The following is a 26,654-nucleotide window of genomic DNA, read 5'->3' as shown; positions in this document are numbered from 1 at the left end:
CACAGCTATGAAAATGTATATACCTACATGAAGAATATGAGTGATTCAAAAACAATGCCAAGTGCAAAAACAATTGCCTAAAGATAAAGTATAACTTTTATAAATTTCAAAAACAATAAATTTTAGAAATTCATACTTGGTATTCAAGCTACACCACACAGGCAAGGGTATAATATACATGAAATTCTGATTACATATTACCTCTGAAGGGAGATAGGGAAGTAGGATAGGAGAGACACTATGGGTAAATGCAAAAAATTGATGGTATTTCAGTTCTTGGATTGGATAGCAGTTTCATAAGTATTCGTTGTACTATTATGTTTTATTTAATGTGTATGTACATATGTGCACTATAAAGTATATATGTATATTATATGCATTCTTTTGACACATATCAAAAGATAATTGAGTGAAGTAATATTTTTCATATATTGGGAAAATACATGGGATTTTCTTAGTTAATTTCTTACCCTGTTTTATTAAAATTACAATTCACAGTAACAATGGTCACTTAAAATATCATTATAATCCTAAAAGACACAATATTTTGTAGGACTCCAAAACTAAAAATGACTTGAAGAAGAAAATGAAAACGAAAGTAAATTTGAAAAGAACCCCTAATTTAGCAAAATGTTACCACATGACTCATTTATTTTAAAGTTGGGTCTTATATTTAAAGTAAATTTAATTAAGTTAATTAACATACAGCAAGAAAATCAGGTCCGTCTTTGTTGTAAATGAAAAGCAGCAACCCATTCAATCGGTCAGTTCTGAATGTAAGGGAAATCTCAAAGTCCATTCCAGCATGAAACACATATGGAGCAAGTTCCAGGAACCCTTTCAAGAAAAGAATATGTACATATTGGCATGTGAAAAACAGTATTGGCAGCATTCTAAGGGTGTAATAGGCTCAAGGACATACACTGTCATTGAGTAAATCTCTCACAAATGAAGATGCGAACTAATATTAAGAAATTCCCCTTGTAGTTGTAAAGAAATGGCAGCATGAATTTGACATACCTTTTAAGTGGAAGCAATTTACTCTCTAAATCATGGACATGATTAAGACTATGACTATTTTATATCAGTAAGCAGATACACTAAGAAAAATGTAGAATAATAACAGTGATGAGAAAAGAGCAATGAAAAAATACATACATTATGATGTTAGTTAGCTTTCTGTTCTGAAGGTAGTTTAAGCAAGTTAATAATTGACTTAGTTACAAATGTAGGAGGCAGAGTTGGGCTTTTATTTGAAGAAGAAGTCATGTCCACGAAGCTACAATGTCCCCTCTCACCCCTTGCCCCGGGTGACTTCCAGGAGGTATGTCAGGGACACCACCCCTCAACTTTGCTGCAGGCCTTGGAGCAGTCAATGGCAGTGATCTTGGCTATAAGCTCCAGCTCTTCCTTAATGGTGCAACTACCCCAGTACATAACTCAGATTTTACTATTAGAATATTGTATATCTCTGTAATGGAATAACTTGATAAAGGTTCCTTTGAAACATCCTTCTAAGTAGAACTGTATTCTAAGTAAAACAATTGACTTACAAATGGACACAGAAGTCCCATATGCAACCTGAGAATACTGTCGGCTACCAGAGATCTGATGCCAGAATATATGTTTATGAGTCTTACATATTCAGGCTTTGAGAATACATTGATGTGCATGATGGCATAACTAGGTAATTCTATGTTACTAGGTTCATACAGGGTCAAAGAAATTGAACAGGGGAGATTAAATTATGCTCAAAATAGAATATACATGCTAAGCCACCACTGGTCTCTATTTTAGGACCTTACCTGTTCCTAGGAACTGGACTCCCTCTTGTAATGAACTGGGACATCCCTCCCAGTTGTTATACACGTTGATTTGCTCTTCAGAGCTCTGCCAAACCAGAGGTTCCCAAATAACAAAGGGATTGTAATGCTTCATAAAATACACATCCTTGAGACAGCCCACAAAACCCTTTTGGATTATATCTGCAAGAGTTGATAGATATCAAGAAATATGTATTTTGAACGATTTTTTTCAAGCAATTAATTTTATGTGCCATTAAAATAAAAGAAAAGGGCAAAAGCTCCTTTTACCTATTTACTGCAAACCTTAATGATTCATATAAACACCACACCATCGGCTATGGTGAGTGATAACAATTATTATGTTTAGCCCTGATTCAGACCCATCACATCTGCAGAAACAGACGCCTATGCAAAAACCTTAGTTTTGCAGTACTAGCAAGAATACGGCCTTTTGAACTAACAAGGATATTTCATCTGCCACTAGACTTAAAAATAAAAACTCTGTAGGAGGTTTAAAGGTAAGATTTGAAGGAAGTGTTTCTACTCAATCTGTAGTTTGTAGTTTAGCTCCCTAATCACTAGGAACCAGTCTGTTATACAAGCTGATCAATAATTTGATTTAATTTTTAGTAATCGGTACAATGTTGAGGTTTATTTTGAAGTCCCAAGACCAGGAAGATGTGGAGTTTATGAATATAGCAAATAGGGTGGTAATAGGGAGCTGGGAAAGAAAGAAAATCAGCAAATAAGAGAATTGGAAAGAGACAGAACATGAAAAAGTAGAGAGTAGAGAAGGAACCCGAAGCTGAGGTCATATTTCATACAACCAAGTCTTTACCAATCAGTGCAAAGCTCAGTTTTCAGATTTTGATTTCATGACTTAATTCTAGGGAAGGTATTCACCAGCAATCAAAGTTTTACAAGGTAAATTTATATGCACAATGTCAAATTATTTATTCAAAATGGAGATGTGACCACTACAGGAGAATACTTGGTACCAGGGCATGCATTTCTCCTGGCCTGGATGTGCCGTAGCCAACATGTGTGCTTGATGGGCAAAGGATTAGGACAAAGTTGCACTGTGCAGGTGTGTGCGTGTGTGTGTGTCTGTGTGTGGGTATGGGTGTTTATGTCTTTGAGGGACTTTTCCACCAGTCTAAGGTAGTTGTATGAAAACCAACACTAGAGATATTTCTGAGTAGGCAACTATGATCACACTTGAGTATTTACATAATCGCTCTCCAAAATTCACTGAAAACTTTTTATTTATTTTGATCTATGTCACCATGATTCCCTGAAGACCACCCCTCATGAACAATGTATTCTTATCTTGGTTCTAGCTTATTTGTAATATTTACATAGTTACATTTTGCTTCCTGGGAGAGACCTGGGAGACAGCCTATGCTCCTTGATGAGGACTTAGAAACAGCCCTGGAACCACTAGTAGTTCATTTCGAAGGGTGATTTTATTTTTTCTCCTTAAAATTAATTTGATTCATGTTAGTTTTTATTAATTTCATTTGAGTCAGTTTTGTCCTCATGCCCTAAAAATATACAAATTCTTTTGTCTATGTCTCAATTATAACACAATATTTGGTTGGAATTATCCATTTATGTATCTGTACCATCTATTGTGGCAAAGACCACATTTTAGTCATTTATGGGTATCTAGGTACTGGTTTAATGCCTATCACATAGTCAGTACTCAGGGAATGTTTTGAATCAAGCTCATAGTTTTCCATTTCTGTGTTGTTTTATATTAGATTTAAAATCTTAGAAAAACTGATGTATAACCCTAAAATAACACACCTTTGACTTAAAAGAGTATAATTCATTTCAGCAAAAGTATAATGAACTTCCTTTATACATAAAGAACTGGGCACTAGGAATAAAGCAATACATGGTTCCTTTAGAAAAGAACTAAAGGAATTTTTGATATATTGACATAAGAAGGACTGTATCAGATAGAAAATTAAATTATTATTGATACTTTAAAATAATTTTTTTGTATTTTAAATTGATGCAATTCTAAATTTTGGTGACAACCAAACTCACCGGGATCCTTCCTGAGGATGGAATATCCCTGGGGCAGCCCTCCCACAAACACCCCTGTGCTCTCGCCAATGATTGTGCTGCCATTCAGGGCGGCTGAGGAACCTGTGGAAAAAGAGATGAGAATTCCAACTTCAGCAGGCTAACCTAGGTTCTGCTACATGAGCAAATGGTCACACCCTTCACTGGGCTTCTGGAGGCTACTCTTTTGTGGTTCTCCTTGTTTCTTGTCTTCACTGGCCTCATCACATCTTGATGCTGGAATGACCCAGACCGCCTCTCCTCTCAGATCTCTTCCTTTCCCCACCTACACAGATGTCTTAAGTCCTCTAGAGGGATGAGTAGAGGATCAGGCGCCTGTGCAACCTACTAGGGCCAAAGGCCGGAAGGGGTCTGGGTTTCTGATTATCTTGCATAATAACACAAATCTCATGTTAAGATGTCTAACTCCATCCTTCTTTGGGAGGAGGGGAATTTTTTTTTTTTCTCAGAGCCCAAACCACTCTAATTAGCCCTGCTCACATCTGGTCCCTTGGCTTTAAAAGCCACCCTTAGTTGACAACTCCCAAATTGTATTCTTCCCTGAACTCAGACATATATCCAGAAGCCTGATTGATATTTCCACCCAGACGCCCCACAGATATCTAAGACTTAACACATTCACACTCTGAACTCTGAACGTCTCCCTCCAAATTCCCAAATCTACTTCTCCCACCACCTTGTTCACCTTTGGTACAGTAGCTACATTTTTCCAGTTGCCCAGGCCCCAAACCCAATAGTCGTGCTCTACCTTAGGTATTAGTAAACTCTTTCTATAAAAGGTCAGGTGGTAGATATTTCAGGCTTTGTAGACCCTACAGTCTCAGATAGTCATAGACAATACATAACAAATGGGTAAAGATGTGCTCCAATAAAACTTTACAAAAGTAGGCATGAGCTGGGTTTGGCCCTCGGGTGGTGGCGTGCCAATGCCAGCTCTACCTCAATCAAATTCTGTTGACTTAATATTTACAATACATCCACAATTACTTCCCTGGTTCAAGAAACTATTTCTTGCCTGAATTATGTTAGAATTATTACAGAAACTTATTAAGTGGTCTCCATGCTTCAACTGTTGTCCCTTTTAAAATGTATTATCAAAACAGCAGCCAGAGAGTTCCTTTTAAAGAAGGAGGTCTTATCAGGTCACTCTTCTCTCAAAATCCTCCAAAAGCCTCCCCATCTTTCCAAGTAAAAGCCCACAAGGCCCTATATAATACAGCCCTATGGCGTCTCTGATCTCAGCCTACTGCTTGCCCCTGCACTTCCTCTTTCCCACACTGGCATCCTTGGTCCCTGGTGTACCATGTACGGCATATGTTTCCACCTCAGGGCCCTGGCACATGTTGTTCCCTCTGCGTGACACAGTCTTCCGGATATTTTCCTGTTTTACCCTTCTACTCCCTTTATGGGTCTGCTCAAATGTCACCTTATCAGATAGACCTTCTCTAATAGTCTTACATAAAACCAAAATATCCCCTCCCCAATACACACACAGCTTTCCTGCTTATCATGTTTATCATTCCTACAATGCACCACTACTTGATATTTGTTCAGTATTTATTTATTCTCTCTCCTGCTCCTCTCCCTTCTAGAGTATAAATACTGCTCTTTGTGTCCAGAGTTTCTAGATCAATGCCTGGTTCAGAGTAGGGGCTCATTAAAAGTCCATATCTTTTAAATGGATTAATAAAAGCCTGTACTATCATACTGCCTGCCAACTGTGTAAACTGGGAGAGGTTATTTACTTATTTTGAGCCTCAGTTTCTCATCTCTAAAATGCATGTAATAACTACTTTATTTGTGTCTGGAGGTCAAAGCAATATGAGGGATCATAAGGTAAGGCACTTCCAAGTTGTAAAGAACTACTTTCCTGATGACTTTGTTCTTGTTTTTGCTTTACTGAAATCCTGCATAGATAAGAAAATGGTTGCTAGACTTCATTATTTTAGGAGCACCCCAAAGGCAAATTCAACATCTATTTAGATGAAATTGAGTAGAGGTAAAGGTGAAAGAAGAGAGATAGAAATATAAACAACAGAAAAGTATGGCAACATCAGCATATCAAAAAAGCCGTTTATGTATATCAGGGAAGTGCTCACCTGTGAACTGCCCATCAAGCGTGATTTGGCCGAAAGCCTGATGCCTGATAGCAATTATTTCATGCCATTCACCGTCGCTGTATCTTTTATCATCATCATTGGTTGTGGTAACTTCCACTGAAGACCCCTAAAAGGAAGGAGTGAACTAATGAATGAATATATTTGTTTATTTAAATGAATATTGAAGACCAATTTACAAATCTCAACACAGACCTGATGCAAGCAAAAATTCGTTTCAAGCAGAACTTAAAGTTGATGTCTAACGTCATTCCGGCTGTGCTGTGATGTACTTCTACAAACACCACACTGCTCAAATCTGAAAAAAACTCCTCTTTGGTACAGGAATCTCTTACAAATACACTTGTATTTTGAGTACCTACACTTATCAGAAAGGTAATGGAGTTTTTATTTTAAAATGTTAGATTTTAATTTTTTTGGCAGAAATAAGAAAAAAGAATTTAAAACTAATAAAATTACCATTCAATGTTATTCTAAAGATAGGGAAAGGTCGGCAAAGTTAGTTTCTAGTGTCTCCATTACATTACTGATAACAAGAAAGAATGAGATTCACATTAAATATTGGTCAGTTATTAATACATTAAAAATAAGTGTTGTGGTTAAACTTAACACTGAGTGCTTAGTAGTCTAAAACTCCAGCATTCATACTAAGTATATGTAGTCTATTACCCACATAATAGTATCATATTTAAAAATGAATTCCTAAATGGGCAGGAGTAGAAAATGGCAGAAATCACGAATAGAGATTAGCAAAAAAAAGACAGTGAGGGAGGGTAAAAAACAGAGAAAGAGAAATAGATGAGAAACCATCTATCTTAACACTTTATAGCCAAGTCAACACGTTTTCAGTATATCCTGGTTGGTATCAATGGCATGCATTTTAGTGTTAGTTAGCAAGTTAGACTAAGAAAAAGACATTCCAACTTTGTCACCATCATCTTAAACTACTTTACTATTAAAGAAAAAACAATCAACCAAAAAGAAAAAGAAAAAAGAACTAGAAAATTATTCTAAACCTTCTAAATGAAAATACATTTCCTTCTTTCTTTTTTAATAAAGTCAGTTTCCTTAACAATAATTCACTTCAATCCAATGAAAAGCTTTAAAAACCAAAAATAAGATTGAGTAAAATATTACAAAATATTTTTGTAATTGCTTAGAACATTTCACCAAATTCTATTGATTTTGGTATAGTATTCTTTAAAAAGAGCAAACTAATTTACCTGATGTAATATGGCAAAATCACAAGTCACAAAATGTAATGTTAATCATACTGTCTTCAATGAAACATTTCTGTTTGTATTTCCATAAAAGAGCTTCAGAGTATTACAACATGTCCATTCTACATGTTTAATTGGCTCCTGTCAGGCCTCATACAGAGCATGACAATATGTATGACACACAGAATTTCAAAGTAACAAAAAAACAGTTTTTAATTTCCCATGAGTATGACTGGGTAGCTTCTCATGTGGACAATATCCCAACTTTTACAACTCGATCAGCTCAAAAGATGACCACTTGGTAAGTCCATTTTCCAGTCCTTGAATTTGTGTAGGTTGAGTTGCTTTGTATCTCTTTTCTCTACATACTGTTTTATTTTCTTCAAACCTATTTCAACATTTTAATATTTTACAAACACGCATTTCATTATCGTAGTTTAATAATTAAAACCAGAACTGGTGTCGTGCCCAATTAATGTGCCCTGGTAGCATGCCCATTAGTTTTTCCATTAGTGAATTCAACAATACTAATGGGATTACTAGCATGGGATGCTAATTGGGCGTGACATAAGAAACTGGCTTACTTCTTAGCATACCCTTGCTAATGATGAAATTAATGAGCATTTTATTAAATGCTGTCTCATCAAAGTGTACTTAGTTAGCATTAAAATTGTTACAAACGATGCTGCATTCCAAAGATCAGGTGTCTGAGTAAGTGGTCCTTCATATTATGTTTGGCAACAGTCTGAAGTATTAGTAGTTCTCTACATAAGAAATCACAATTATGGGAGACAAATTTAGGTATAGAACATACAGCTTCAGTATGCCAAATTTGCTTTGTACTTAGTTAAGTACAAAGCATATTATTCTTTGATGATCATTTTAAGATTATTTCCCCCAACAAATGTTAAGAAAATAATTCTGTGATCAATTCTGGTGTCATGTCATTCATTTGTTCTTTCCATTTGAAAACATCAGACATGTTAAATAGATACTATTCAGAATTGTTGAAAGCTTTTACTTTCACGGCTTCCTTCTAAGTGATATCAGAATGGTATCTGAATTTCCTGTAACTGTCACTGAATATAACACATTTAAATGATAACCATGAGTCATTGTTGGTTAACAAAATAACAGCAGATCAAGTGCATCGAAACCAAAATTAATCAAATAAGTAATGGGAAGATTATAGCTGTTACAGAATTAACAGCAACAAAAAAAATACAGCAATTAAAAATTGGAGTAACTTTACTTTGACACTTCTGTTTTGATTTTTTTTGAAGTATCATTGATATACAATCTCATATTGGTTTCAAATGTACAATACAGTGGTTCAACAGTTACCTATATTATTAAATCCTCATCCCCTCTAATGCAGTTACTATCTAGCAACATAGACAGATGTTACAGAATCAATGACTGTATTCTCCATGCTGTACTTCCATACCCATGACCAACTTAGATTGTGATTGCGAATTATTGTGCCCATTTGTATCCCTCACCCATCCCAATGCCTCTGCCTTGGTAACCACTAGTCACTTCTCAGTGTCTACAAATCTACTGCTGTTTTGTTCATTCTGTTTGCTTTGTTTTTAAATTTATAAATAAGTGAAATTGTATGGCATTTGTCTTTCTCCATCTGGCTTATTTCACTGAGCATAATACCCTCTAAATCAATCTATGTTGTTGCAAATGGCAAGATTTCTTTTTGTTTTATGGCTAAAGAATAGTCCATAGTGTACATGTACCACATCTTATTTATCCATTCATCTGTTGATGGATACTTATGTTGTTTCCATATCTTGGCTATTGTAAATAATGCAGTGATAAAAAGATAAACATTGAGGTGCATATATCTTTTCAATCAGAGATTTTGTTTTCTTCAGGTAAATTCCTAGAAGTAGAATTACTGGATTGAATGGTGTTTCTATTTTTAGTTTTCTGAGGAAACTCCATATTGCTTTCCACAATGTTAACACCAATTTACATTCCCACCAACACTGCAGGAGGGTTCCCATTTCTCCACATCCTCACCAGTATCTGTTATTTCTTGTCCTTTGGATAGTGGCCATTGTAACTGGTGTGAAGTGACATCTCATGTGGTTTTGATTTGCATTTCTTCTTTGGAGAAACATCTGTTCAGATCCTCTGCCCATTTTTTAACCAGGTTACTTGTTTTTTAGGTGTTGAGGCATGTGAGTTCTTTATATAATTTGGATGTTAAATCCTTATCAGAAGAGTCATTTATGAATATATTCTCCCATACAGTACGATGCCTTTTTGTTTTGCTGATGGTAATCTTTGCTTTTTAGTTTGATGTAGTCCCACTTCTTCATTTTTGATTTTGTTTCTCTTGCCCAAGGAGATGTCTCCAGGAAAAAAATTGCTTATGCTTATATTCAAGAGATTTTTGCCTATGTTTCTTCTAAGAGTTTTGTGGTTTCATGACTTACATTCAGGGCTTTGATCCATTTCGAGTTTACCTTCGGGTATGGAGTTAGACAATAATCCAGTTTCATACTCTCACATGTAACTGTCCAGTTTTCCAAACACCAGTTATTAAAGAGACTGTCGTTTCCCCTCGTATATTCATGGCTCCTTTATTGTGTATTAAGTGATGATAATATATGCATGGATTTGTATCTGGGCTCTTTATTCTGTTTCATTGATCTATGGGTCTGTTCTTGTGCCAGTACCAAACTGTTTTGATCACTGTAGCTTTGTAGTAGACCTTGAAGTCAGGGAGTGTAATCCTCCCAGCTTTGTTCTTTCTCAGGATTGCTTTGGCTCTTTGGGGTCTTTTGTGGTACCATGTGAATTTTAGAACTATCTGTTCTAGTTCATTGAAAAATGCTGTTGATATTTTTATAGGGATCCATTGAATCTGTAAATTGCTTTGGACAAGATGGCCATTTGGACAGTATTAATTCTTTATATCCATGAGCATGGGATAGACTTCCCTTTATTGGTGTTTCTTTAATTTCTCTCATGAGTGTCTTGTAGTTTTCAGGGCATAGGTCTTTGACCTCCTCATTTAGGTTTATTCCTAGGTATTTTATTCTTTTTGATACAATTGTAAATGGAATTGTTTTCCTGATTTCTTTTTCTCCTAGTTCATCATTAGTATATAGGAATGCAACAAGTTTCTGTGTATTAATTTTGTGCCTGGCGATTTTGCTGAATCTAGTTGTTAGTTCTTATAGTTTTTTGGTGGCATCTTTAGAGATTTCTATGTATAATATTATGTCATCTACAAATAGTGACAGTTTAATTTCTCCTTACCAATTTGGATGCCTTTTATCTCTTTGTTTTGTCTTATTGCTATGGCTAGCACTTCCAGTACTATGTTGAATAAAAGTGGTGAGAATGGGCATCCTTGTCTTGTTTCTAATCTTAGAGGAAAAGCTTTCAGCTTTTTGCTATTAAGTATGATGTTGGCTGTAGGTTTGTCTTATATAGGCCTTATTATGTTGAGGTACATACCCTCTATACCCATTTTGTTGAGAGGTTTTATCATAACATGATGGATGTTGAATTTTGTTAAATGCTTTTTCAGAATTTATTGAGACTATCATGTGTAGTGTATCACATTGAATAATTCATGGATATTGTACCATCCTTGTATCCCTGGAATAAATCTCACTTGGTCGTGATGGACAATCTTTCAATGTATTTTTGAATTTGGTTTGCTAATATTTTCTTGGGTATTTTTGCATCTATGTTCATCAGGAATACTGGTCTGTAATTTTCTTTTTTTTGTCATATCTCATCTGGTTTTGATATTAGAGGGATGCTGGCCTCTAAAATGAGTTTGGAAGTATTCTCTCCTCTTCTAATTTTTGGAATACTTAAAGAACATAGGTTATTAGCTGCTGTTTAAATTTTTGGTAGAATTCAGCTGTGAAGCCATCTGGCACTGACCTTTTGTTTTTTGGGAGTGTTTGATTACCAGTTCGATTTCATCTCTGGTAATTGGTCTGTTCAGATTTTTTTGTTCCTTCTTGGACAGTCTGTATTTTTCTAGGAGGTTGTTCATTTCTTCTAGGTTGTCCAGTTCATTGGTGTATAATTTTTTATAGTATTCTCTAATAATTCTTTGTATTTCCTTGGTATCCATTGTGATTTTTCCTTTTTCATTCCTGATTCTGTTTATGTATATACACTCTCTTTTTTCTTTATAAGTCTGGCTAGGGGTTTATTTATTTTGTTTATTTTCTCAAAGAACCAGCTCTTGGTTTCATTGATTTTTTTTTCTATTATTTTAATCTTCTCTCTTTTATTTGTTTTTGTTCTGATCATTATTGTGTCCCTCCTACTAACTTGGGGTTCCATTTGTTCTTCTATTTCTAGCTTCTTTAACTGTGAGTTAGACTGTTTATTTTGGATTGCTCTTGTTTGTTCAGGTAAGCCTGTATTGCTATGACTACCCTCTCAGAACTGCCTTTGCAGCATCCCACATATTTTAGGCTGTTGTTTTGTTTTCATTTGTCTCCATGTATTGCTTTTGAGTCACCGCACGGGTATTGACCTGATGTCGACTCTGCATGGAGAAGGATCACTGCGGCTCACCCGTCCGTAACACAGATCCTTGAGAGGTGAGTAGACGAATTCCCCAAGCAAGATTTCAGACAGCCTCTTGGGTGTTCAGCAGTCCATTTGATCTTATCACTTTCCTCCAGTTTGCTGCCGCGATTTATTCCTTGTTTTGTTCACTGGCCGTTCCTCTCTGAAAACCTTGTGTTTACTTTGGGCTAAAGGTCGTCCACCTCGAAGGCATACCCAGGGGACTCCGACTCCAGAGTCCCTGCCCTAGAGGGTCCGAGCAGGCGGATTGTACCTGCCGACTGTCCTACGTAAACAAGGGCTCGTCAGAGCTGACGAGAGTGGCTCCAGTGTTTCAGGACATTGATGTAGTTGCGGCTACATTGGAGGAAAAGATTCAAATTTATACAGTGCAAGGGTTGCGGCCACAGTGATGGGCAACTCTCTGAACTCCCATGAGGTTTTCCTTACTGGACTCAAGGAGTCCCTCAGGACATGAGGAATTAGGGTTAAAAGAAAAGACCTTAGGTATTTTTTTACTTTTATCCATGAGACTTGTCCCTGGTTTCCCCTAGAGGGCACTATTGATCACAAACAGTGGAAAAGAGGTTGGCAGCCCCAGTCTTGGAAATGTGTAAAAAAGCCCAAAATTATACCTACAATTAATGGCAAACCAGGGCCTTGCCCCGACCCCTGCCAAAAAGCCACTGAATTACACTCTACCTGTTATCGCACTGTCCAACTGTGCACTGGTGCCGATGGCAAAAAATATCTAACAGCCATCTTACAAAATGGTTATGCTGGTTCCTTTGGAGGCGAGTATGATTATAGCAATCCCCGAGGACATTCTAAATATGCACAAGCCTCCTGCCATGGCCAAATTGGCAAGGCGATTTGCTGGCCACCGCAAGCCCCGATTCACATATCTGATGGCGGTGGACCAACAGACAAAGTAAGAGAAATCCAAGTTCAAAAGAAAATTGAAGAAATTATCAAGGAAATATACCCTCCCCTAGAGTATCACCCTCTAGCCTTGCCCAAGTCTCGTGGCATAGATCTTGACACCCAGACTGCTGATATTCTAAAAGCCACCCATAGCGCACTAAACGCTACTAACCCCAGCCTTGCTGAAAATTGCTGGCTATGCATGACCCTTGGTACACCTATGCCCCTCGCAATTCCCACTAACGCTACCACTACACTGCCAGAACAGAATTGTACTCTTAACTCACCCTTTAGAGTACAGCCTGTAGGATTTAACACATCCCTATGCATACAAAAGCAGCCCCAGAATAATAGTGATGACGTGAACGTAGGATTTGCCTCTTTCACAAATTGCTCCCAAGTTTCTAATTATTCCTCAGCTCTCTGCCCTGCTATTGGACAAGTTTTTATCTGTGGAGGAAACCTGGCCTTCACTGCCTTACCCTCAAATTGGACTGGGTTATGTGTACAAGCCAGTATTCTCCCAGATATTGATATTATCCCAGGAGAAGAACCTATCCCCATACCCAGCCTTGAGTATATTGCAGGGCATCCCCGCTATAAAAGAGCCATCCAGCTTATTCCGCTCCTAGTAGGCCTCGGGATTACTACTGCAGTGGCCACAGGAACAGCAGGAGCAGGAATAGCCATACATTCCTACCATAAGCTGTCCCATCAGTTAATTAATGATGTTCAGACTCTTTCAGGGACAATCAATGATCTCCAGGACCAAATTGACTCACTTGCAGAGGTAGTTTTGCAAAATCGTAGGGGTTTAGATCTTCTCACAGCAGAACAGGGAGGTATCTGTTTAGCCTTACAGGAAAAATGCTGCTTCTATGCCAATAAGTCCGGCATTGTTCGAGATAAAATAAAGATTCTTCAAGAAGATCTCGAGAGAAGAAGGAAAGAACTTCAGAACAACCCTCTTTGGACAGGACTAAATGGACTCCTCCCATACCTCCTTCCTATATTAGGCCCCCTTTTAGGATTACTACTAGTACTTTCTTTCGGCCCCTGGGCTTTTCAAAAACTTACAATGTTAATCAAACAGCAAATTGACTCCCTCGTAGCAAAACCCATACAAGTTCATTATCACTGCCTTGCTTTAGCTGACCAAGGTGTGAATCTTTACATAGAGCCCTGAGCTGGCGACAAAATAAACCAGGAACGAGCTATGTCAAGGTTTCTTGTCCTGTCCCTTGACAACATCTCTGGGCAATTAAGGCGGGTAGTCAATGACGGGTAATTAAGAGGTTGTACCTGCAGAAATACAGGACAGACATAAGACCTCTGATAAAAATAACAGGGGCCGATCTAATACTGGGGCAAGCTCCTATTTATGTAGGCCGATCCAGTATTAGGGCAAGCTCCCCTGAAGATATCAGGCCGACTCCAAAAAGAGGCAAGCTCCTGAAAAACAGAGGCCAGGTACAAAACCTCTAAACCTAAGACAGGCACCGTCTACCCAGTAGATAAAAAGCTCCAAGTTCCTGTCCCAATCCCTCCTAACTCATCCAACAAGCCTTAAGAGACCTGCATTATTTGAAATTGCAGACGGCTCCCCCACTTGTAAATCATAAGATCTAAAGTCAAGTATGGTAGCCAGTGACGGGTAAGATATGGTTGAATAGTAAATACCAACCTAAGACAGGGAGTGGTCGACAGAGGACTATGCCCCCATGACGGGTAAGGATTTACTTCAACCGTACAACCTAAGACAGGCACATACCTTGACCCAGTCTGAGTTAGGCTGGTTATTTTATTAAAGAAAAAAGGGGGAGATGTTGGGAGCCGGGGCTATGTCCCTTCCCCCACGTCTGAACGCAGCATGGGAAAGCACAAGCTTGAGAGCAACCGGTGCAGTCCTTGGAAGTTATCTGCTCACAAAAACATATCTTGTCCTTGAAGATGAGCCAAGACTCCTCGCTCTGAAAATAGGGAGACCTTGAGGATGTGTGAGAACACCTCCCCGCCAGCGCCACCTAAGGTCCAATCATCTCCTGACCCACCCCTTACTTGCTACTTGTATAAATTGAGCCTGTAAACAATAAACTTTGCCAGCTTGATCAGACATCCTGTCTTGCTGGTCGTTCTTTGTGTCCCTTGCTTGTTCATTTCTGCAGGCGTCTCTGGCTACACTCCACGTTAATCCCGCGGGTCGGGACAATGTATTGCTTGATTTCTGTTTCAACTTGTTCATTGATCCATTGATTATTTAGAAACATGTTGTTTAGCCACCATGTGTTTGTAGGCTTTCTGATTTTATTTGTGTAATTTATTTCTAGTTTCATACCATTGTGATCTAACAAGCTGTTTGATAAAATTTCAGTCATTTAAAAAATTTATTGCGGCTCTTTTTGTTCCCTAGTATATGATCTGTGCTGGAAAACGTTCCATGTACACTTGAGAAAAATGTGTATCCTGTTGCTTTTGGGTGGAATGTTCTGTAGATATCTGTTAAGTCCATTTGATCTAATGTATTATTCAATGCCTACGTTTCTTATTTATCTTCTGTCTGGTTGATTTGTCTATTGATGTGAGTGTTTTTACTTTGACTCTTAACAGTGTTTTCAAGTGTTCAGTACATACATATGCAAACATATATACAATTTTAAATATTATGAAGTATTATTCCCTCCCCCCCAAATATGTGTTCACAAAAAGCACTAGATAATTGGAAGGGAAACCAAATAAGTTTTTATACCTATAGCCTCTGTATAGGATCACATTACTATGTAAGGAATTCATTACTTAAGTTTATTAAGATATTTTAAAAAGAACAAAGTACAAAATGATAAGTTATTTTTAAACCATGTTCTAGATAGTAACTCTAACCTACAACTTTTCACAAGTCAGTTCTTTTCAGCACTCAAAATTTAATTATTCTGAATGAATTCAGGAATGGCAATTTAAAAGTGACCATCAATAAAAGTCAGATATCTAGTAAACTGACAAATTACAATAAATAATAACTAAAGTGTTAAATAATCACTAAAGAGCTTGAAACTTTACCCTAGAAATTTGACAATTTTCTTCAACTATGAGTAGTATTTTACCAGCAGTAACTGAGCCAGTCGGTCAGCCAATCTATCAACAAACATTCACTTACTGAGCATCTATGTTTTAACACCTGTGCCAAACTTCTTCTGAAAAAAACGATTTTGATTTCACTAGATAGTATAGTCTGTTAAGAAAGACACATTAAGCCAATAACTACTTGTCTGATGAGCACCATAAGGTGTTCAATAGATAGCCTTGTCTCATTTAAAGATAAAGTAAAGTGGCTTAACATGGTACTTAAAATGTTTAAAATATAAATAATTTGAATGTCAGTGGAAGGCATGTAAAACAACTTGTAAACTTCTTTAAATGTTTAAATTCAGTTTAAATTTAATTTAATGTTATTTAAATTTAAACTTTAAATGTAGCTGTAGCTTTGTGCAAGAAGCTATATTCATATTTCTACTCAAAAGGAGAACAAACAATGGAAGAATATTCCAAATGTTCTCCATTCTTCAGTTTCAACAATTATTTGAAAATCTGGAGTCTTCATTAAAAAGTTTGCAAATATGTCCAGTTATCTTGCATTAGAATATAAATTCCATGGTGTTGAGGAAGAATATGGTCCCTGCTAACTTTAGCTGATGGTTTCATATGTGGACAGCATCATGTCCCATGACCAGTTAGTATAATATATCTGATTACATTCTCCCAAATATATCCTAAAGCCATGCTGCTAAACCAAACCTTACCTTTTTTTGAATAAATTAATTGTCATTTTCCTGAAAATGCAGGTAACTTTTGCCTTGCAGAGAGAGATTATGCTTCCAGATAAAAATTCACTTGTCAGACTTCATTACATCCTCCCTATTTCCCTGCTCTTCCAGCTTTTGTCTATAACAATTTTATTAATACTTGGTTGGCCCCCACCAACTCTGTATACCATTTAGGATTTAGCCATATAGGGGAGGGACAGAGCAGCTGGGAAGGCTGACGGCAGTGATGGGCACTCTAAGATTATCTGAGGGAGGAGGAGGACAAGGCAGCAATGACTGACAGTGCCCTGTGAGTGTTTCCCTGAACTCCGTCATTACAGCCCACTTCAGGATGCTCACCTGGTCATTGGAAAAGAGGTGAATAAGATGAGACTGAGAAAGTTTTGGGGCAGACATTCTCAGGATCATAATGACAATACTATGGCTGAGTAGAAGTAAGCATTTGTTGGCCCCTGTACCTTCCTATTCTGCAGGGTTAAAGGTATCACATCCTTTAGAAAGAGAAACAACACAGTCAAAAGAGGTAGCAGCCATACTTCTAATCTAGCAAAACCATTTGGAGATAAATTCTGCAAAGACTTTGCCCCTTACGTTTGAATTTTGTGTGTGTGCATGTGTGTGCACATACACACACATATTACTCAAACTCTGTAATGAACAGCTTATGGCCATATGTCACAGCCAATATGTAATAAACTAGGTAATAGTGTACTATTAAAAATAGAACTCTGAGGCGTGCATGATCACCTAGAATCACACTCACAGACACTGGGAAGGACATATATGACGGCGTGACCAGTTGGAAGTGTGAGCAGTGCGGAGCCACCCTGAAACATTGCTCTCCCCATTCCCTGCCCCGTCCAACTCAAGCAGACTGTGCCCTCCAATCATGGGTGATGGAGATCCAGATGAGTTGATGGCAGGAATGGCATTTTGTTCATTTCTCATTTCTGCATTCCTAGTGTATAACTGCATAGCAGAGCACCAGTAGTATAATAAATTTTTATCCAAGTTGCACTGAACGAATAAACTAAATTCAGTGCCAGTTCTTTCACTAAATTACTGTGTGACCCTAGTTAAGCCACTTCATCTACAGCAGGAATGAAAACAATACCTGCCTCGAGTGGCTACTTTGGGTCAACCCACTTTGTATACTTCAAAAGCTCTGTGAATCAATGTGTTATAGGATTCAGGTTTTTCTCTATCTGGCTTCTTCTCAAATATCCCCAAATATTAACAGGTTGAGAGAAAAAAAGAGCCAAAATTTTCTTTCTCCTAGACATTCTTCTGTTTTATCATACTGTTTCTTTTAATGATTTTTGTTGATTTTTTACAAGGTAGGAGTCGCCTTTTATCACCTCGTTAATTTGGATGTTCTTGGAACGTTTTCTTTCTATTAGTAATTTCTTTTTTCACAACATTTAAAATCAAATCATTTTGTCTATTTATTTTAAGGAAAGAAGACACCAATATGATCAATCCCCTTAGTGCCACTTCCACTAAGTTGACACCTTTAGGACTTTTACGTCACTCAACTTTCTCCACCTTCAACTCTTACTGATTTTATCACCAGGCAATACTAGAGCTCTGCTTTGGTTTTCTTCTGTTTTTGCCCTTGCTGTATGTCTCCTGCATTTTAAAAATGCCTGGGAACTATAAAACACATTTCTTAGTCATTCTGTCATTAAACATTTAGGTTGAACTTCATATTGGTAAGTTGATTACTCTTACTCATTATGCTTCTACTCCTTAAATTTCAGACTTTTTATTTCTTTTTGCTCAGAAGCCTTGCTGAAATATTTCCATCCAACATGGTGCATGATGGTATTTATCTGTCTGTGGCTATCAATAGCATTATTTTCCCATGTGGAAAAGCAGTAGAGTATTGGAGCTGAAATCTTGTCTTTGGAGCTGGGTTGCTGGGTTTTCAATCCTGGGCTTGCTTAGTGATTAGCAAGACGACTTCAGGAAAATTAAGTTAACGGTTACTCAGATTTTTCTCCTATTAAATGGGAGTAATAAGAGTACCTACTTCATGGAGTCGTTGTAATATTTACATAAGAGAGGGAGAGAGAAAGAGAGAGGAAGTGCGTGTGTGCGTGTGTGTGTTTAGTTCTATACAGAGAGAATGCTTAGAATAATTCCTGGCACTCGAGGTCTTATATAAGCATCAGCTTCACTTAACCTTGACTAGAATTTGATAGGTCCTTTCAATACATTTATAATCAAATCTTTCTTAAATCAGATAGTTTCTCCTATTTTATATCTCATCATTTTCTCGCATCCTTCTTTTCCCTGGACAAGTGTTTTGCTCTTGTTCTTATTTTGAAATTTTTTCTGAATCATATCAGTAGTCTCCTTCATCTTTATATTTTCATATTTTTTTTCATGCATTTTCACTTTCGAATCGGAGGCTCAACGGTGTCCCTGCTCTAATTAGACTACTTTAAAAGTTTTCAAATGAAAAATAATACTTCTCTGCTCTGTGACTGAAGCAGCTTCAGTGTGCTGGTTTTTCTCCGTGGCCACCTGCCTTGCCTTCTGGGACAGCTGATTCTTCTCCCTCTCTCTCTGGCTGCTGGATCTGCTTAGGGGTGATGCTGTTTATTTTTTGTTACTCATTGTCTACCTATTGGCATCCCTTCAAAAGCTGTAATTCTAGGGTCACCCAGAAATCCTGTGTCTAAGGACCTACAGTGTGCCATCCAGGCAGCTGTAATTCTGGCCCTGGTCGAAACACCAGGAGTACACCTTTCTTCCCCTGATCTTTCCGGTTGCCAGGGCCTGGCACCCCTTTCCTAGTGCAGGAAGGACTCAGCCTGCTTTTTGAGGTCCTCTGCAGGGAGGACTCAGACACATGCCATCCAGCAGGCCCTGCCTTTCATCTCCCGGTGAGGGGGTCTGCAGGGTGTGTGGTTGTGGTCCTCACTCAGAGCTCTGGCCCATGGCCGCTTAGATGCAGAGGGGAAGTCACACCAGCTTCCCCAATACAATGCAAAGCACTTATTCGGCAAGCACAATTTATGACTTAGATCAGAGGTTTTAAGTTGAAAACCTAAGAAAATGGAAAGTAAAACATTCTTTTACATTTCTTGCTCATTTCTCCATTACTCACAGACCCAATACAGTGCCTCAGGTCAAATGCTTACTAATATTTATTTGTTCGATTAATGTGAAGGTAACTATTCAATTGTTTCCCATTGCCCTTAGGAAAGTTTCAAATGCTCTTATTTGCTTACAAGGCCCTAAATAACTTAGTGTCTACCCAGCTTTTCAGCCTACCACTTTTTTCTTTGTTCTTTTTCCATGACCATATTAGATTCATCTCAGGACATTGAATATGCATGTTCTTGTCTATCGTGGACACAACATTTGCTGTTTGCTCTGACTGGAAATCTTATTCCCAGGCTCTCCCCTCATCTCTCATCAGTATTTCTCCTGTCCTGCCCTATCTTTGACACCTGTCCTCATGTGTGCTGACCAACTTTTCCTCATTATTTTGCATCTCGCTTAAATATCACATTTTCAGAGAGTACTGACAACTCAGAAAAGAAAGACCCTTCATGTTATGCTCCCATAATACATAGTATCTCATACTTCTTTTATTATACTCATGAATATTTTAAATTGATTTTTTACTGTATCCTATTTAGATTGTTTCATAGAGGCAGGACCATGTTGAACTTTAAAACTATTATAATTCACAATACCTAGCACAACAGTACCTGACAGGTACTTACACATTCGCTGGTGAACAGGAAGGAAGGAAGGAGGGAGGGAGGGATTATAAAGAGAGGTACAATTTTGCTTTCAAAGAAAATAAAAATAGATCTCAAATTTATTTAAAGGTTTTAATCTTCATTATATGGTAGCATATGGTTGTTAAGCACATGGATTCTCAGTCAGGGTATGTGGTTTGAAATTTAGCTCTGCTATTTTAACTGTGGGCAAGTCACAGTGTTTTTGCAGGTTAATTTTCTTCTTTGGTGAAGTGCAGATAATAATTAGACTTCCCTCTAAGGTTCTGAGGAGGATTTGATGTGAAAAGACAAGCTCTTACCTCAGTACCTGGCACCTAGTAAACCCTCAAAACTATCAACTCTTATGATTACTCGTTTACCTGAGGATCGAAGAGAAAATAAGGACGTCCATTCTTCAACTGAAGTGCAAAATACTCTTCCTGACTGCCAGGTGATGCCGCAAAGACAATCAAACCTTCAGGCACTCTTGTTCGAAAGCTGGCCCTAATGCCTGGTGAGACAAATGCAATCAGGGAATCAGTGTTGGGTTTTGTTGATTCTTTCTGGTAAACGTACATTTACTTTCATTATTATTTATGAAATAGTGAGTACAGTCAGGAAATTAGACACAGCAATGTACTGGGATGGTACCAGCCATTTGGTTTTAAATATATCCCATTATGAATGACAACCTGTACTTGGTAACTCAAGCCCACACTCTCACTAATCAATATATAATGAAGTTTATATTTATGCAAAACTCATCAATATAAAAAGACATGCTGTCAACCCAAGATTGGATATGGAGAGTATCAATATGAAAATATCAGATTTATGAAAATAAATGGGTTTTTATATGAATAAAGAAAATGCAGGGGGCCTTATTTAAAATACATATGAAGTTTAAAGAGTCAGTTAAGTAATAGAAGCTAAAAACTGGAAAGAGCATCTACCAGGTGGCCCATGGAACTCATTTTCTGAAAACTGTCCTATAACCAAATGGTCTGCAGGCTTCAGAATTTCAGCCCCCCCCCCTTCCCCCCGTCCCTTATTATCACCTACAGCTCTGCCCTGGACACATAATGCTCATCTTGTGGAAATTTCCCCAGCTCAGGAGACAAGCAGAGCTTGCAATGGTCCTATAAAGTGCTTTCTACCTTCCACCACATGCCCAACTCACCCCCATTCTTTCTAGTGTCCCACTCACTCAACCCACACTAGGGGCTCTTCCTGTGTGTCAGGCATCTTACTTAATGTATTGAAATTGGCAAATAATTTTAAGAGGCACAATCTCTGTTCTCAAAGAGTCTTCACCTTAGTTGGAAATATAAAACGTATCTGTCTTAACAGACAAATCATATACTAAGAATCAAATAAGAGCTCAAGAATGTCCATGAGGGTCAAATAAAAGCTCAAGAACATTGCACAGAAAAGTTAATGAATCCTGATTTGTATAGTAATACCGTCAACCGGGAAGTATGAGACTTTGAATGGGAGAGAGAGCTCCCTTTAGGCTGGACTGGTAGCCGAAGGCCTTACCTAGGAGAAGCTATTGAATTGGGCTCAGTAAACTGCAACTGCTTCAGGAACCATGTCTGATTCATCTTCCCACCCCCGGCACATCACACAGTGTTCAGGTGTACTTAGTAAGTATCTTGAGTCTGGATGAGGAGAAAGGAGGTGGCATGTGCATTAGAGTTAAGCAGGGAAGTTTTAGCAGGGATGTGGAGGCAGGAAGGCAGAAGTCATTTTGTGAGCATCGGAGAGCCAGTTTTTAAATAGCCATCTATGGAACATTAACATTTGCTGCACCGAAAGAAGAAAAACCCACAAGCCAGTACCTGACATTAAGTTCTAGTTGGGGGAAAAGACAAGAGAACAAAAAACTGTAATGAGAGGTGGTAAGTGTTATGGAGATATTTACAAGACGTAATTAGATTCAAGAGGATTAAGGAAGGTGTCACAGAGAAGGTGATGCTTGGGGTTGTTTTCAGGGAAGATGAAGGACTGTGGGGGAAACTGGACAAGTGTCTCAGGGCACAGAGAGTACTAAGGAAAGCTAGATAGGAAGGACTGAGTTAAGAGACGATTCTGGAGAAATAGGCCAGACCACCTCTCAGCCCCCATCCTAGACACTATCTGGCTTGAGAAGTTAGAGTAGAGGACAAAGATGGAAAAGAAGGTTGTGTTTTAAGTGCCTTTAGAGCGAAAAACATTTAAACCAGCGAAGGCAAGCCCGCCTGGCATGTGGGCTTCTGACTTTCTAAAGAAGTGACATAAATTTTCCTGGCCTTCCTGGCCTAGACAGCTTCAGCTTCCGGGTTTTATGCTTTGCGCCCTTTTCAAACATACTTGTCCTACTCATTGTGAATTGCCTCAGACTCTGGGATTCTCTCCCTTCTCTCTGCTAGGACATTATGTTTCTGCTGTTAGAATCAGTACCTGGTCCACCCTGGCCCCTCTCTCACTTGGCAGACTAAGATTGTCCCAACAAATCACTTTCAGCACATGCAAACTCATTTGAACCTCTTACTAACTTATTACTTTCATCTCTCCTGCTAAGTGGAGGGAAAAGGTTGAGCTTTCAGACTGGAATTTATCCTATAGACTAAAGGCAGGTGTTAAAAAATGGGTGGAACTAGGGAATAGAATGATCAAAGTCAGCAAACAACCAAACTAATGCTGGAAGTATGGAGGATACAGATAATTTGGCTACAGAAGAACCAGTTAGGATATCTATTACTATGCTTTTGGGAAGAAGTTAAGGATTTTTATTAAGTACCAGCAAGTAACTCAATGGGTTGAAAGAATGGACTCTCTATATTTCAGATGAGACTCATTAGGACATGTTGATCTGAGGTGAGGAAGTGAGTTAATATGGCCAATTCTTTTTACCAATTATTTAGGGAAAAGTGGCATTAACACGAATAGGTTAGGTAAAGATGAAAATATGGGGTTGAGGATATAAGTTCAGTTTGGGGAACATCAAGTTTATATAAATGGTGTGAAAAATTGTCCATAATTTGGAAATGAGAAACTAAACCTCAGAAGAGATGAAGCAAGAAAAATAAATTGGCAATTTTGTACTGAGAATTCACATCTCTGAGAAACAGATTGGATAGAGAAAGGAAAAGAACATTGGGGGAAATGCCCCACATTTACAAAAAGGAAAGAATAGGGGCAGTAATTAAGTCAGAACTATCAGGATGATATGATAAGAGGGAAGCCTGTATAGGAGAGGACTTTAAGAAAGCAAAGTAGTTAACCATGTAACATTTCCTATAGATCTAGACTAATAAGAGCTAAAAAAAAGCTTAGGAAACTGGTAATTACTAATCATTAGACACAGTCTTTTTCAACTGAATGGAATGGCCAAAGTCCAAACTCCTGGGTGATAAGGACTGAGGGATGGATGAATAGGTGGTGGGTTTAGAGCGCTCATTAGAAAAAAATTACAGAAAAAGAAATGGGAGGCCAAAGTTAATTATTACAATAGACCAGTCAGGTGAAAGAAGGACAGACATCTGTCATCAAAACCACAGACATAGCCAAGGCCTGGTCAACGTTCTGACCAGAGAACAATTATATTTCTATCAACTCCTCTATTCTTATGCTTCTCTCCTTTTGATTCAGAGTAGCTCCCTCCTTCAGAGATCTTACGTTTCTGTCACTATTTCTTGATTTTATATGTGGTGTCCAATACTGTAATTAAAACTATTGCTTTAAAATCGACTGTTGAAGTTCATTTCCTAAAAATAGCTACAATTTGGGACATGAAGGTGGCAGAATTCTCTCCTAGTGTGCAGTAGGCACCTATGTAGCAGTAGGTAGGAAAATAACGGAAGGATTGGAGGGAAGAAATTAATAATTGCTCAAGTTAGGAATACAATTACTTGTCCCTAACTGAAAGGGAATTTGATGAATGAAATTGAATCAAAGAATTATTAGCCAAGTTATACTCTCAAATAAATCAACTAGCACTATACATTCTTCAAGGCATCTGCAAGTGCATGTGCTTCTCAGATACAGCACTTAATTTCCAAGTTTTATACTTACATAACAAAGAAATGCATTCTTACCCCAACTACAATATAATACTTTACACTGATCAAGGAAAATGCCTTGTGAAAAGGGAGGATTTAGTGTAGGAAGGGTAATTTGGTCTGATGTGTGGTCAGCTTGCCCCCAGCTTTGTCAAATAATTCAATCTTGTCATTTTTCTCCTCACATTACAAAGAAAAATAATGAGTCATTTTCTTTTGTTTGTATACTATGAAGAAATTAGAAAATGCACACCTCCATTGTAACATCGTGTTCTTGAAAATCAGTAAATTATTGTCGTATACACAGACAAATCCTATCTTTGAGCCAAATTACATAATTATATAAATTATATAATCAATATTTTAAATGAACCAAAATCATAGATGTATAAATATAACATTCTTTGGATAAACATATAGAATATTTTTTAAAATATTTTATGAAATATTTTAAAGAAAATATTGTCGAATTTCCTAAGAGATAATGTAAAATGCCTAATGGTTCGAAATTATTCACATCCTTTTTTCCTGTAAAATTATATATATATATATATATGTATATATATAAATAAAACCCTGTCCATCAACTTTAGCCTGAGCCATGTGACTTGCATTGGGCACAGGAATGGAAGTAGACATGTGATGCCCCATGCGAGCAGAAGCCTTAAAATCAACCATGTGACTGAGCTTGACCCCTGTCTTTTCTTGTGTCTCATGAACGTGCTTTCATTACAGGCCTGAGAATAAGAAGTCACATGGACCAGACGCAAGAAGTGCCAAAATATTTTTTCACTATAAAGATTTGTGTTAAGGAGCAATGCTGACTAAAATGGGCAGAAAAGTAAAAAACATACACTTATCACTTCCTAATTTTAGATGTTGATTTAAAAAAAAACAAGACAGAGAAGAAATATTCTGAAGTATAATTTTCTGTTTCAAGTATTTGGAGAGCTCATAGAGCACTCTTCAACCTCAATATTCATTCATTCTTCAAGAAATATTTAAGGAAACATAACTTTGTGCAGCCTTCTAGGCTTTTGGGATACATTGGTATACAAGACAGACATACATATGTGACATACATTTTAAAAATCTAAAAATCTGAGAGGGATGGGATTACTTAACTTCTATGTAAGTGTGTTTTATAATTTAGAAATAATTATAAAGACAATACAGTTACAGGTCATGGAATAAGCACAGTTCTTAAACAAATACAGGTAAAATATAATAGAAAGAGGAATTAAATTTGTCTTCATTAGAATTAAGAACTTTTGTCTAACAAAAGGCATGAATAAGAGAGTGAAAAGGCAACTAGTACAGAAGATATTTGCAATAGATTTTTTATAACAGATATATATCCAGAAAAAAAAATCTATTCCTATGCATCAAAAGAAAAAGACACATAAACCATTAGAAAAATGGGGGCAAATAGCTCTTAAAAAAGATGATGTTCAAATTACCTATAATTGTATAAAAAAGATGCTCAGCATCATTAATCATCAGAGAAATGCACAATAAAATGTAATGCCCACTAAAATGGCCAAAGTGAAATAGAAAATACAAAGTGTTGCCAAACAGAGAAACTAGAATGCTCAAAACTACCAATGGGAATATAAGTTGGTACAATAACTTTGAAAAGCTCTTTGGAAGTATTTATTAAGTTATCCATATATCTTCTAAATATATGCATGCCTTCTGATCCAGCTAATCGACCTCAAAGTATATATCCCCCCCAAAATATAGGTTCAGAAAGATAGGCAAGTGTGTCTACAGCAATGCTTTTCATTAAACCACACATAAATATCATCAACAGTGGAAGGATAACTAAATGGGATACAATATGAAAAGGGATACCCAATGAAAATGAACAAATTATAGCTGCAAGCAACTACATGCATGTATCTGACAAACATGACATTGTTCATAAGATACTCGCACAAAAAATTACATCCTGTGTGATTCTATTTATACAAGTTCAAAACCCGGCAAAATAAATTCATGGTGTTAGAAGTCAGAGTAGAGGTAACCCTGGTTGTAATTTAGACCAGAGCTCGGTGCAGGGCCTCTGGTGGCCCAGCAATGTTCTGTTCAGTAATTTGGGTGCTGGTAACATGGGGCTGTTCAGTTCTTAAAATTCATCAACTTGTACCATTTATGATTTTCACATTTTTCTGTATACATGTTAAACTTCAAAGTTTGCCTAAAATGCTTAGAGTATTAAATAATAGTTATATAAAATTCAAATTATAGAAGTAGAAAAGGTGAAAGTGAAAGTTTTCTGGAAGTCCTACCTGCCAACTTCAGAGAAACCACTGTCAACAACTTGGCAA

The 26,654-nt window shown here is 37.4% G+C and overlaps 1 protein-coding gene across 1 annotated transcript in view; it reads right to left on the bottom strand.

The window, feature by feature from the left end:
• The window catches only part of USH2A (usherin), a 721,517-nt gene that overhangs the window by 420,561 nt on the left and 274,302 nt on the right, over nucleotides 1-26,654 (bottom strand). Inside the window, exons 22-26 of the mRNA XM_073222145.1 lie at nucleotides 20,662-20,792; nucleotides 5,999-6,125; nucleotides 3,861-3,962; nucleotides 1,806-1,985; nucleotides 707-837 (exon numbers count right to left, since the gene is read on the bottom strand). Of these exons, the coding sequence (XP_073078246.1) occupies nucleotides 707-837; nucleotides 1,806-1,985; nucleotides 3,861-3,962; nucleotides 5,999-6,125; nucleotides 20,662-20,792 (671 nt within the window). The remainder of the gene's footprint in view (nucleotides 1-706; nucleotides 838-1,805; nucleotides 1,986-3,860; nucleotides 3,963-5,998; nucleotides 6,126-20,661; nucleotides 20,793-26,654) is intronic.

This window comes from Manis javanica, chromosome 14 (genome assembly GCF_040802235.1).
Source record: "Manis javanica isolate MJ-LG chromosome 14, MJ_LKY, whole genome shotgun sequence".
NCBI lineage: Eukaryota > Metazoa > Chordata > Mammalia > Pholidota > Manidae > Manis > Manis javanica.
Note: the sequence above shows the minus strand (reverse complement) of the source record. Positions and strands in the feature narration are given on the sequence as shown.